We start from the raw sequence: 14,063 nt of genomic DNA, 5'->3' as shown, positions 1-14,063 counted from the left end.
ATTCCCCCTCAAGAAACTAAAAAGATTTGGCTTGGGTCCTCCGATCCTCAAAAGGTTCTACAGCTGCACCATCGAGACCATCCTGACGGGTTGCATCACTGCCTGGTATGGCAACTGCTCTGCCTCCGACCGCAAGGCACTACAGAGGGTAGTGCGTACGGCCCAGTACATCACTGGGGCCAAGCTTCCTCTATACCAGGCGGTGTCAGAGGAAGTCCCTAAAAATTGTCCAAGATTCCAGCCACCCTAGTCATAGACAGTTCTCTCTGCTACCGCACGACAAGCGGTACCAGAGCGCCTAGGTCCAAAAGTCTTCTTAACAGCTTCTACCCCCAAGCCATAAGACTCCTGAACTGCTAATCAAATGGCTATCCAGACTATTTGCGTTGTCCCCACCCCCTTTTTTACACTGCTGCTACTCTGTTTTTTTTATTTATACATAGTAACTTTACCTCTACCTACAGTACATGTGCATATTACCTCGACTAACCTGTGCCCCTGCACATTGACTCTTTACCGGTACCCCCTGTATATAGTCTCGCTATTGTTATTTTACTGCTGCTCTTTAATTATTATTATTATTTTTACTTAACACGTATTTTTCTTAACTGCATTGTTGGTTATGGGCTTGTAAGTAGGCATTTCACTGTAAGGTCTTCACCGGTTGTATTTGGCGCATGTGACAAATAAAACTTGATTTGATAAAACAATCTGTATTCTTAATTTTTTACTTTAAAAAAAGAGACATCTGGAAACCCCACTGCAATTCGACCCAGACCCCACTGTGTTGTGTAATAATTTAGAAAATCCCTCTTTAAAACATACTTGTATTTCGAAAAGTCACTTTGTGAGACTCTGGTTTTATAGTCATTTCTCTCCAATGATTTAATGTGTTGCGAAATGCTTTGTGGAAAGTAATAAACATTCATTAAGGACTAAAACTGGGGTCTGTCTGATGGGAATTTGCAAAAATAGAGTGGCAGCGCTGAATCAATACAGTGATTATATTAACAGGAATTACATTTCATTGGGTGTGATTTACCCCTGAAGCTGAAAACCAAATAGAGAGACACACGTTGACCAAGAAAGTGTTCGTTTCAAATGGCACCCTATTTCCTATAAAGTGCACTGCTTTTGCTATGCACGATTAACCACTTGGCGTTGTAGTATGTGTGACTAACTGCTTGTCATTGCCCAATACTGCCCATCTAATGTGTTCACTGTTCAAAGGTTGCCAACCCCATTCGCTCTGCAAGTTCTCTGATTTTGCTGTAGCACCCACAGACCATTTGAATACCAATGAGTGGAATGGCAATGTGAAACTAGAGTAGTACTACATTGTTAAATCGTGTACAGTACAGTGGCTTAGTTGCTCGTTGTTCATCTTAATTTTTCGGCACAATGTCTTGAATATTTTTCGGCACTTCATCATGACTTTTTGGCTCAATATTCATTCATTTTATGTACAGTCACTAGTGAAAGTTTTCACGGTTTGCTGCCTTAAAAATTTAATCTAAAACATGATTGTTTTTTTCTACCTGATCCACTTCTTCAAAGTGAACAAATAAATACATATATACAGTGCCTTCGGAAAGTATTCAGACCCCTTGAATATTTCCACATTTTGTAAGCTTACAGCCTTATTCTAAAATGTATTAAATTGTTTTTCCCCCCTCATCAATTTACACACAATAAAATTGAAAAAGTGAAATTGACTAATTTATAAAAAATGTAAAACTGAATTCAGACCCTTTACTCAGTACTTTGTTGAAGCATCTTAGGCAGCGATTACAGCCTCGAGTCTTCTTGGGTATTACGCTACAGGCTTGGCACACCTGTATTTGGGGAGATTCTCTCATTTGTTCTCTGCAGATCCTCTTAGGCACTGTCAGGTTGGATGGGGAGCACTGCAGCACAGCTATTTTTAAGTCTCTCCAGAGATTTTAGATCAGGTTCAAGTCTGGGCTCTGGCAAGGACATTCAGAGACTTGTCCCGAAGCCACTCCTGCATTGTCTTGGCTGTGTGGTTAGGGTTATTGTCCTGTTGTAAGGTGAAACTTTGCCCCAGTCGGAGGTCCTGAGCACTTTGGAGCAGGTTTTAATCAAGGATCTCCCTGCCCTTTGCTCTGTTCATCTTTGCCTGACTAGTTTCCCAGTCCCTGCCGCTGAAAAGCATCCCCACAGCATGATGCTGCCACCACCACCATGCTTCACCATAGGGATGGTGCCAGGATGGTGCCTCCAGACATGCATGACGCTTGGAATTAGGCCAAATAGTTCAATCTTTGTTTCATCAGACCAGAGAATCTTCTTTCTCATGGTCTGAGAGTTTTTTTTGCTCTGACATGCACTGTCAACTGTGAGACCTTTATATAGACAGGTGTGTGGCTTTCCAAATAATGTCCAATCAATTGAATTTACCACAGGTGGACTCCAGTGAAGTTGTAGAAACATCTCAAGGATGATGAATGGAAACGGGGTGCACCTGAGCTCGATTTCGAGTCTCATAGCAAAGGGTCTGAATACTTATGTAAATAAGGTATTTCTGTTTTCAATTTTTTTGATACATTTGCAAAAATATCTAAACCTTTTTCCGCGTTGTCATTATGGGATATTGTGTGTAGATTGATGAGGAACAATTAATTTAATCAATTTCATAATAAGGCTGTAATGTAATTCAAGGGGCCTGAATACTTTCCAAATCCTGTGTGTGTATAAACTCAGCAAAAAAAAAAAACGTCCTCTCACTGTCAACTGAGTTGATTTTTAGCAAACTTCACATGTGTAAATATTTGTATGAACATAACAAGATTCAACAACTGAGACATAAACTGAACAAGTTCCACAGACATGTGACTAACAGAAATGGAATAATGTGTCCCTGAACAAAGGGGGGGTCAAAATCAAAAGTAACAGTCAGTATCTGGTGTGGCCACCAGCTACATTAAGTACTGCAGTGCATCTCCTCCTCATGGACTGCACCAGATTTGCCAGTTCTTGCTGTGAAATGTTACCCCACTCTTCCACCAAGGCACCTGCAAGTTCCCGGACATTTCTGGTGGGATTGGCCCTAGCCCTCACCCTCCGTCCAACAGGTCCCAGACGTGCTCAATGGGATTGAGATCCAGGCTCAGCGCTGGCCATGGCAGAACACTGACATTCCTGTCTTGCAGGAAATCACGCACAGAACGAGCAGTATAGCTGGTGGCATTGTCATGCTGGAGGGTCATGTCAGGATGAGCCTGCAGGAAGGGTACCACACGAGGGAGAAGGATGTCTTCCATGTAACACACGCTGTGACACACTGTGACACACCGCCCCAGACCATGACGGACCCTCCACCTTCAAATCGATCCCGCTCCAGAATACAGGCCTCGGTGTAACGCTCATTCCTGCGACGATAAACACAAATCCGACCATCACCCCAGGTGAGACAGAACCACGACTCGTCAGTGAAGAGCACTTTTTGCCATTCCTGTCTGGTCCAGCGATGGTGGGTTTGTGCCCATAGGCAACGTTTTTGCTGCTGTTGTCTGGTGAGGACCTGCCTTACAGCAGGCCTACAAGTCCTCAGTCCAGCCTCTCTCAGCCTATTGCGAACAGCCTCAGCACTGATGGAGGGATTGTGCGTTTGTGGTGTAACTCGGGCAGTTGTTGTTGCTATCCTGTACCTGTCCCGCAGGTGTGAAGTTCGGATGTACTGATCCTGTCTCCCTGTAGCGCTATCTTAGGCGTCTCACAGTACGGGCATTGCAATTTTTTGCCCTGGCCACATCTGCAGTCCTCATGCCTCCTTGCAGCATGCCTAAGGCACGTTCACGCAGATGTGCAGGGACCCTGGGCATCTTTCTTTTGGTGGTTTTCAGAGTCCGTAGAAAGGCCTCTAGTGTCCTAAGATTTCATAACTCTGACCTTAATTACCTACCCTCTGTAAGCTGTTAGTGTCTTAATGACCATTCCACAGGTGCATGTTCATTAATTGTTTATGGTTCATTGAACAAGCATGGGAAACAGTGTTTAAACCCTTTACAATGAAGATCTTTGAAGTTTTATGAATTATCTTTGAAAGACAGGGTCCTGGAAAAGGAACGTTTCTTTTTTTTGCTGAGTTTAGGTATACTTACTTTCTACCGGTCAAATGTTTTAGAACACCTACCCATTCAAGTTTTTATTTATTTTATTTTTTGTACTATTTTCTGCATTGTAGAATAATAGTGAAGACATCAAAACTATGAAATAACACATGGAATCGTGTAGTAACCAAAGTGTTAAACAAATCAAAATATATTTTAATTTTTAGATTCTTCAAATGGCCACCCTTTGCCTTGATGACAGCTTTGCACACTCTTGACATTCTCTCAACCAGTTTCATGAGGTAGTCACCTGGAATGCATTTCTATTAACAGGTGTGCCTTCTTAAAAGTTAATTTTGTATTTTATTTTCTTAATGCGTTTGAGCCAATCGGTTGTGTTGTAACAAGTTGGAGGTGGTATACAGAAGATAGTCCTATTTGATAAAAGACCAAGTCCATATTGTGGCTAGAACAGCTTAAATAAGCAAAGCGATATGACAGTCAATCATTACTTTAAGACATGAAGGTCAGTCAATCCGGAAAATGTCAAGAACTTTGAAAGTCGCAAAAACCATCAAGCGATATGATGACACTGGCTCTTATTAGGACTGCCACAGAAATGGAAGACCAAGAGTTACCTCTGCTGCAGAGGATAAGTTCATTAGTTATCAGCCTCAGAAATTGCAGCCCAAATAAATGCTTTACAGATTAAGTAACAGACCCATCTCAACATCATCTGTTCAGAGGAGACTGTATAATTGCTGCAAAGAAACCACTACTAAAGGACACCAATAAGAAGAAGAGACTTGCTTGGGCCAAGATTCATGAGCAATGGACATTAGACCGGTGGAAATTTGTCCTTTGGACTGGAGTTCAAATTTGAGATTTTTGGTTCCAACAGCCGTGTCTCTGTGAAAGGATCATCAACTTGCGTATTTCCCACCGTAAAGCATGGAGGAGGAGGTGTGATGGTGTCGGGGTGCTTTGCTGATGACACTGTTTGATTTATTCAGAATTCAAGGAACACTTCACCAGAATGGCTTCCACAGCATTCTGTAGCGATACACCGTGCCATCTGGTTTGCACTTTGTCCTACTGTCATTTGTTTTTCAACAGAACAATGACCCAAACACCTCCAGGCTGTGTAAGGGCTATTTTACCAAGGAGAGTGATGGAGTGCTGCATCAGATGACCTGGCCTCCACATTTACTGACCTCAACCCAATTGAGATGGTTTGGGATGAGTCGGACTGCAAAGTGAAGGAATAGCAGCCAACAAGTGCTCAACATATGTGGGAACTTCTTGAAGACGGTTGGAAAAGCATTCCAGGTGAAGCTGGTTGAGAGAATGCAAGAGTGTGCAAAGCTATCAAGGTAAATAGTACCAGCAAAACATTAGTCTCAACGTCAACAGTGAAGAGGCTGGCCTTCTAGGCAGAGTTCCTCTGTCCAGTGTGTGTTCTTTTGCCCATCTTAATCTTTTATTTTTATTGGCCAGTTTGAGATATGGCTTTTTCTTTGCAACTCTGCCTAGAAGGCTCTGCCTAGAGTCGCCTCTTCACTGTTAACGTTGAGACTGGTGTTTTGTGGGTACTATTTAATGAAGCTGCCAGTTGAGGACTTGTAAGGCGTCTGTTTCTCAAACTAGACACTGTAATGTACTTGTCCTCTTGCTCAGTTGTTCACCGGGGCCACCCACACCTCTTTCTATTCTGTTTAGAGCCAGTTTGCGCTGTTCTGTGAAGGGAGTAGTTCACAGCGTTGTACGAGACTTTCAGTTTCTTGGCTATTTCTCGCATGGAGTAGCCTTCATTTCTCAGAATAAGAATGAGTTTCAGAAGAAAGTGCTTTGTTTCTAGCCATTTTGAGCCTGTAAATCGAACCCACTAATGCTGATGCTCCAGGTACTCATCTAGTCTTAAGTTTTATTGCTTCTTTAATACGTACAACAGTTCTCAGCTGTGCTAACATACTTGCAAAAGGGTTTTCTAATGATCAATTAGCCTTTTAAAATGATAAACTTGGATTAGGCAACACAACGTGCCATTTGTACACAGAAGTGATGGTTGCTGATAATGGGCCTCTGTACGCCTATGTAGATATTCCATAAAAAATCAGCCGTTTCCAGCTACAATAGTCATTTACAACATTAACAATGTCTACACTATTTCTGATCAATTTGATGATATTTTAATGGACAAAAAAATGTGCTTTTCTTTCAAGAACAAGGACATTTCTAAGTGATTTACAAACTTCTAAACGTGTGTGTGTTTATATACAGTGGGGAGAACAAGTATTTGATACACTGCCGATTTTGCAGGTTTTCCTACTTACAAAGCATGTAGAGGTCTGTAATTTTTATCATAGGTACACTTCAACTGTGAGAGACGGAATCTAAAACAAAAATCCAGAAAATCACATTGTATGATTTTAAAATAATTCATTTGCATTTTATTKCATGACATAAGTATTTGATCACCTACCAACCAGTAAGAATTCCGGCTCTCACAGACCTGTTAGTTTTTCTTTAATCTTCAGGCTGCAATCCCGACGTCGGGATCAATATGACAACAGCCACTGCAAGTGCAGGGCGCGAAATTCAAAATCTATTTTTGTAAAATATTTAACTTTCACACATTAACAAGTCCAATACAGCATTTGAAAGATAAACATCTTGTCAATCCAGCCAACATGTCCGATTTTTTTAAATGTTTTACAGAGAAAACACCACATATATTTATGTTAGCTCACCACCAAATAAAAAAGAGGACAGACATTTTTCACAGCACAAGTAGGATGAAGTAGAATGCACAAGCCAACCTAACTAACCTAAAACCAACCTAAATAACCAGAAAAACTACCTCAGATGAAGTCCTATAACATGTTACACATAAATCTATGTTTTGTTCAAAAAAAAATGGCTATTTTTAGCTATAAATCAGTTTTACATTACTGCTACCATCTTAGCCACCATCATAGCTACAGTCAGAAATCGCACGGCAGTAGCAGAGAAAACAGACACAACGTCAACTACTAATTTCACATCAGAAAAGATTTCAGAGAATATATGGTGGATAGCTAATGAAAGAGAAAGATCTTGTGAATAGACAATTTTCAGATTCTTTAAATGTTTTACAGCGAAAACACACATATATTCATGTTAGCTACCCCCAAATACAAAAAGAGAGACAGATATTTTTCACAGCACCGGTAGCATCGCTAGCATGCAGCTAGCATGCAAAGCCAACCTAACTAACTAGAACTAACCTAAATAACCAAGAAAAAAACTCCTCAGATGACAGTCCTATAACATGTTACACAATAATCTTATGTTTTTGTTCGAAAAGTTGAATATTTTTAGCTATAAATCAGTTTTACATTACTGCTACCATCTTAGCCACATCATAGCTCCAGTCAGAAATCGCACGGCAGTAGCCAGAGAAAACAGACACAACGTCACTACTATTTCACATCAAGAAAGAATTTCAGAAAAATATATGGTGGATAGCTAATGAAAGAGAAAGATCTTGTGAATACAGACAATATTTCGATTTCTGAAGTGTTTACAGGAAAAAAATATATCGTTATATTAGCTTACTACAATAGCTAACACACAGCAGCATTGATTCTAGTCAAACGCTAGCGATAGCAAGTTCGACAGATATATGAAAAAGCATCCCAAATTGGGTCTTATTTGTTTGATTTTCCATCAGAATGTTCTCCAAAGGGTCTTTGTTCAGACCGTGTTCATTTGGATTAGAACGGAACGATGTCCCTGTTGAATTAGCATGACACACTGGCCATGCCATGCTAACCTCTCCGTTTGACAAAATTCTTGCGTCGCATCACGTCTAAAGTCCGAATAAATTTCAATAATATAATTAAAGTATATTGAAAAAACATACTTTAGGATGATTTTGTGACATGTACAAAGAAAATCGAAGCTGGAGGTCATATTCACCTATAACGAGTGTTTTCCAGAAGCGCAGTCCATTTCCTACCTCGCGCCCAGAAAAAATTCAAGTGCGACTTATCACTCCAAGAGGTTCCTTTCAGTCTCTGACAGAGAATATCAAGTCCTTTTTTCTCTCACTTCGCATGACAACCAGGGGAATGTGTGACGTGTTTGTACAGTCCAGTGCCAAGGCCTTTTATAGAGAGTATTTTGAAGAGAGACATAGCTTCTTGGAAATTTCTCTTTTTCCAGAAAATGGGCTGTAAAAAGAGCTATGTTTACTTAGAGAAATAATAAACCTGTTTTAGAAACTAGAAGGTGTTTTATATCCAAAGGTAATAAATAATATGCAATATTGTACGAGCAAGAATTGAGTACGAGGCCGTTTGAAATGGGCACCTTTTTTCTGGCTACTCATATTTCCCTTGCAGCCATAAGGTTAAGAAGCCCTCCTGTTCTCCACTCATTACCTGTATTAACTGCACCTGTTTGAACTCGTTACCTGTATAAAAGACACCTGTCACACACTCAATCAAACAGATTCCAACCTCTCACAATGACCAAGACCAGAGAGCTGTGTAAGGACATCAGGGATAAAATTGTAGACCTGCACAAGGCTGGGATGGGCTACAGGACAATAGGCAAGCAGCTTGGTGAGAAGGAAACAACTGTTGGCGCAATTATATAGATGGAAGAAGTTCAAGATGACGGTCAATCACCCTCGGTCTGGGGCTCCATGCAAGATTTCACCTCGTGGGGCATCAATGATCATGAGGAAGGTGAGGGATCAGCCAGAACTACACGGCAGGACCTGGTCAATGACCTGAAGAGAGCTGGGACCACAGTCTCAAAGAAAACCATTAGTAACACTACTGCCGTCATGGATTAAATCCTGCAGGGCACGAAGGTCCCCTGCTTAAGCCAGTGCATGTCCAGGCCTGTCTGAAGTTGCCAATGACCATCTGGATGATCCAGAGGAGGAATGGGAGAGGTCATGTGGTCTGATGAGACAAAAATAGAGCTTTTTGGTCTAACTCACTCGCCGTGTTTGGAGGAAGAAAGGTATGAGTACAACCCAAGAACACCATCCAACCGTGAAGCATGGAGGTGGAAAATATTCTTTGGGATGCTTTTCTGCAAAGGGGACAGGACGACTGCACCGTATTGAGGGAGGATGGATGGGGCCATGTATCGCGAGATTTGGCCACAACTCCCTTCCTCAGTAAGAGCATTGAAGATGGGTCGTGGCTGGGTCTTCCAGCATGACAACGACACGAAACACACAGCCATGGCAACTAAGGAGTGGCTCTGTAAGAAGCATCTCAAGGTCCTGGAGTGGCCTAGCCAGTCTCAGACCTGAACCCAATAGAAATCTTTGGAGGGAGCTGAAAGTCCGTATTGCCCAGCGACAGCCCCGAAACCTGAAGGATCTGGAGAAGATCTGTAGGGAGGAGTGGGCCAATCCCTGCTGAAGTGTGTGCAACCTAGTCAAGAACTACAGGAAACGTATGATCTCTGTAATTGCAAACAAAGGTTTCTGTACCAAATATTAAGTTCTGCTTTTCTGATGTATCGGACACACACTGCAGCAGGGATTTTGGCCCACTCCTCCATACAGACCTTCTCCAGATCCTTCAGGTTTTGGGGCTGTCGCTGGGCAATACGGACTTTCAGCTCCCTCCAAAGCTCCCTCCAAAGATCCTAATTAATTCAAAATTAAGATGCATGTTTTTACACCTCAGACGTATTACTTGGTGTAAGTACCTTTGGCAGCCATTACTGCTGTGAATCATTTTAAATAAGATTTCCCCAACCTTGCACATTTCTTAGGGCAACATACAGTGCTTTCAGAAAGTATTCATGCCCCTTGACTTATTCCACATTTTGTTGTTACAGCCTGAATTCAAAATGGATTTAATTGTACAACTGTTTCACCCATCTACACACAATATCTCTTAATGACAGTGAATTTTTTTTAGAAACTTGTGCAAATGTATTACAGATGAAATACAGAAATATTTAATTTACATAAGTATTCACTCCCCTGTGTCAGTACTTTGTAGAAGCACCTTTGGCAGTGATTACAGCTGTGAGACTTTAAGTCTCAAAGAGCTTTCCACACCTGGATTGTGTAACATTTATTATTTTCAATATTCTTCAAGCTATGTCAAATTGATTGTTTATCATTGCTGGACAACCATTTTCAGGTCTTACCATAGTCTTGAAAATCTAACTCGGCCACTCAAACATTCACTGTCTTCTTGGTAAGTAACTCCAGTGTAGATTTGTCCTTGTGTTTTAGATTATTTTCATGCTGAAAGGGGAATTTATCTCCCAGTGTCTGGTGGAGAGCAGACTGAACCAGGTTTTCCTTTAGGATTTTGCCTGTGCTTAGCTCAACTACATTTTTTTATCCAGAAAAACTCCCCAGTCCTTATCGATTACTAGCATACCCATAACATGATGCAGCCACCACTATGCTTGGAAATATGGAGGGTTGTACTCCGTAATGTATTGGATTTCCCCCAAACACAGCACTTTGTATTCAGGACAAAAATGTATTGCGTTGCCACGTTTTTGGCAGAATTACTTTATTGCCTTGTAAACGGAATGCATGTTTTGGAATATTTTTATTCTGTACTGGCTTCTATTTTTTTAACTCTTTTAAATTAGGTTAATATTGTGGAGTAACTACAATGTTGTTGATCCATCCTCAGTTTCCTCCTATCACAACCATTAAACTCTAACTGTTTTAGTCACCATTGGCCTCATGGTGAAATCCCCAAAAATGTGGAGTAGGTTGTCTATATCTGTACTAAAGAAACTGTGCCACGGGTGTTTAGGTACTGTATGTTATGTTCTGCATGTAATGGCTGTGACATAAAAACTAACCCCGCTGCCTGCTTGTCATTGCCCTGCACCCTCAACACATAATACATCCAATGCCAGTCTTCGAGAATGGCTGCTTGGCTATCCAAACTCCTTGCTGAGGCCAAACGAAACCCCACGCCCACGGACGTTAGTTTCTTCTCCGCAATGAGTCGGAGTACTTCCCCAACTATTTCTAGAACACAAACACATTTTAACCGTTCTGATTGGTCCCAGAAATACTGATGGGTTGGGCCAGAGATGGAACACATTTGGGTAATGCGGCGTTTAGAAAATGTGTCATTGGCTTTGATTCTCTGATTGGTTAGAGATTTTCCAATCGCTGATGACTTACATTTGTACAACACCTCTCATTTTGACGTTACCACAGACTACTTCAACGATGGCAGTCTCAGACTGAATTATGTAGCAACAAACAGAGCAGAGGAAGAATTCAGTTTGAGTCGTTAGGCAACCAGAATGGCTACTCTGCTACCTGAACCATTTTATATTTTATAAATATACTGAAAATAATTAACATTCTGTTGACCCATGCAGGTACGTGGTCATCGCCATGGAGGCTCTGGACCAGCTCCTGATGGCCTGTCACTCCCAGAGCATCAAGCCCTTTGTGGAGAGCTTCCTCCACATGGTGGCCAAGCTGCTGGAGTCCCGGGAGCCAGACCTGCAGGTCCTGGGGACCAACTCGGTAAGTAACACCCCGTGGTCCTCTGTGGCTCAGCTGCTAGACCATGGCACTTGCCACGTAAGGATTGTGGGTTCGATTACTGCTGGGACCACCCATACGGAAATGTATGCACACATGACTGCAAGTCGATTCTAGAAATCAAATCAAATCAAATCAAATTTTATTAGTCACATACACATGGTTAGCAGATGTTAATGCGAGTGTAGCGAAATGCTTGTGCTTCTAGTTCCGACAATGCAGTAATAACCAACAGTAATCTAACCTAACAATTCCACACTACTACCTTACACACACACACAAGTGTAAAGGGATAAAGAATATGTACATAAAGATATATGAATGGAGGTGTGGTACAGAACGGCATGGCAGATGCAGTAGATGGTATAGAGTACGGTATATACGTATGAGATGAGTACTGTAGGGTATGTAAACATAAAGTGGCATAGTTTAAAGTGGCTAGTGGTACATGTATTGCATAAAGATGGCAAGTGCAGTAGATGATATAGAGTACAGTATATACATATGAGATGGTAATGTAGGGTATGTAAACATTGTATTAAGTGGCATTGCTTAAAGTGGCTAGTGGTACATTTTTACATAATTTCCATCAATTCCCATTTTTAAAGTGGCTGGAGTTGAGTCAGTATGTTGGCAGCGGCCGCTAAATGTTAGTGGTGCTGTTTAACAGTCTGATGGCCTTGAGATAGAAGCTGTTTTTCAGTCTCTCGGTCCCTGCTTTGATGCACCTGTACTGACCTCGCCTTCTGGATGATAGCGGGGTGAACAGCAGTGGCTTGGGTGGTTGTTGTCCTTGATGATCTTTATGGCCTTCCTGTGACATCGGGTGGTGTAGGTGTCCTGGATGCCCCTGGTGATGCGTTCTGCAGACCTCACTACCCTCTGGAGAGCCTTACGGTTGTGGGCGGAGCAGTTGCCGTACCAGGCGGTGATACAGCCGACAGGATGCTCTCGATTGTGCATCTGTAGAAGTTTGTGAGTGCTTTTGGTGACAAGCCGATTTCTTCAGCCTCCTGAGGTTGAAGAGGCGCTGCTGCGCTTCTTCACAACGCTGTCTGTGGGGTGACCAATTCAGTTTGTCCGTGATGTGTAACCGAGGAACTTAAACTTTCCACCTTCTCCACTACTGACCCGTCGATGTGGAGGGGGGTGCTCCCTCTGCTGTTTCCTGAAGTCCACAATCACTCCTTTGTTTTGTTGACGTTGAGTGTGAGTTATTTTCCTGACACCACACTCGAGGGCCTCACCTCCTCCCTGTAGGCCGTCTCGTCGTTGTTGGTAATCAAGCCTACCACTGTAGTGTCATCCGCAACTTGATGATTGAGTTGGAGGCGTGCATGGCCACGCCAGTCGTGGTGAACAGGAGTACAGGAAGAGGGCTCAGAACGCACCCTTTGTGGCCCCAGTGTTGAGGATCAGCGGGGTGGAGATGTTGTTACCTACCCTCACCACCTGGGGCGGCCGTCAGGAAGTCCAGGACCCAGTTGCACAGGGCGGGGTCGAGACCCAGGTTCGAGCTTGATGACGAGTTTGGAGGGTACTATGGTGTTAAATGCTGAGCTGTAATCGATGAACGCATTCTCACATGGGTATTCCTCTTGTCCAGATGGGTTAGGGCAGTGTGGCAGTGTGGTTGCGATTGCGTCGTCTGTGGACCTATTGGGTCGGTAAGCAAATTGGAGTGGGTCTAGGGTGTCCGGTAGGGTGGGGTGATATGGTCCTTTGACTAGTCTCTTCAAAGCACTTCATGATGACGGAAGTGAGTGCTACGGGGCGGTTAGTCGTTTAGCTCAGTTACCTTAGCTTTCTTGGGAACAGGAACAATGGTGGCCCTCTTGAAGCATGTGGAACAGCAGACTGGGATAGGGATTTGAATTGAATATGTCCGTAAACACACCAGCCAGCTGGTCTGCGCCATGCTCTTGAGGACGCGGCTGGAATGCGTCTGGGCCTGCAGCCTTGCGAGGGTTAACACGTTTAAATGTTTTACTCACACGGCTGCAGTGAAGGAGAGCCCGCAAGGTTTTGGTAGGGGCCGTGTCAGTGGCACTGTATTGTCCTCAAAGCGGGCAAAAAAGTTGTTTAGCCTGTCTGGGAGCAAGACATCTGGTCCTCGACGGGGCTGGTTTTCTTTTTGTAATCCGTGATTGACTGTAGAACCTCCCGACATACCTCTTGTGTCTGAGCTGTTGAATTGCGACTCGATTTTGTCTCTGTACTGAGACTTAGCCTGTTTGATTGCCTTGCGGAGAGAATAGCTACAGCTATACAGTGCCTTCAGAAAGTATTCACATCTCTTGACTTTTTCCACATGTTACATTACAGCCTTATTCTAAAATGGATTTTTTTTTAAATCCTCATCAATCTACACACAATACCCCATAATAACAAAGCAACATCAGTTTTGATCAAGTATTTAGACCCTTCACTCAGGTACTTTG

The 14,063-nt window shown here is 42.6% G+C and overlaps 1 protein-coding gene across 3 annotated transcripts in view; it reads left to right on the top strand.

The window, feature by feature from the left end:
* efr3a (EFR3 homolog A (S. cerevisiae)) overlaps positions 1-14,063 on the top strand; it is a 219,733-nt gene that overhangs the window by 66,682 nt on the left and 138,988 nt on the right. For all 3 annotated transcript variants that reach the window (XM_023976991.2, XM_023976989.2, XM_023976990.2), the window contains exon 5: positions 11,454-11,604. In XM_023976991.2, coding sequence (XP_023832759.1) covers positions 11,454-11,604 — 151 coding nt within the window. The remainder of the gene's footprint in view (positions 1-11,453; positions 11,605-14,063) is intronic.

This window comes from Salvelinus sp. IW2-2015, linkage group LG32 (genome assembly GCF_002910315.2).
Source record: "Salvelinus sp. IW2-2015 linkage group LG32, ASM291031v2, whole genome shotgun sequence".
In the NCBI taxonomy this organism is placed as follows: Eukaryota; Metazoa; Chordata; class Actinopteri; order Salmoniformes; family Salmonidae; genus Salvelinus; species Salvelinus sp. IW2-2015.
The sequence above is the reverse complement of the archived record's forward strand: the minus strand, read 5'-3'. Positions and strand labels throughout refer to the sequence as shown.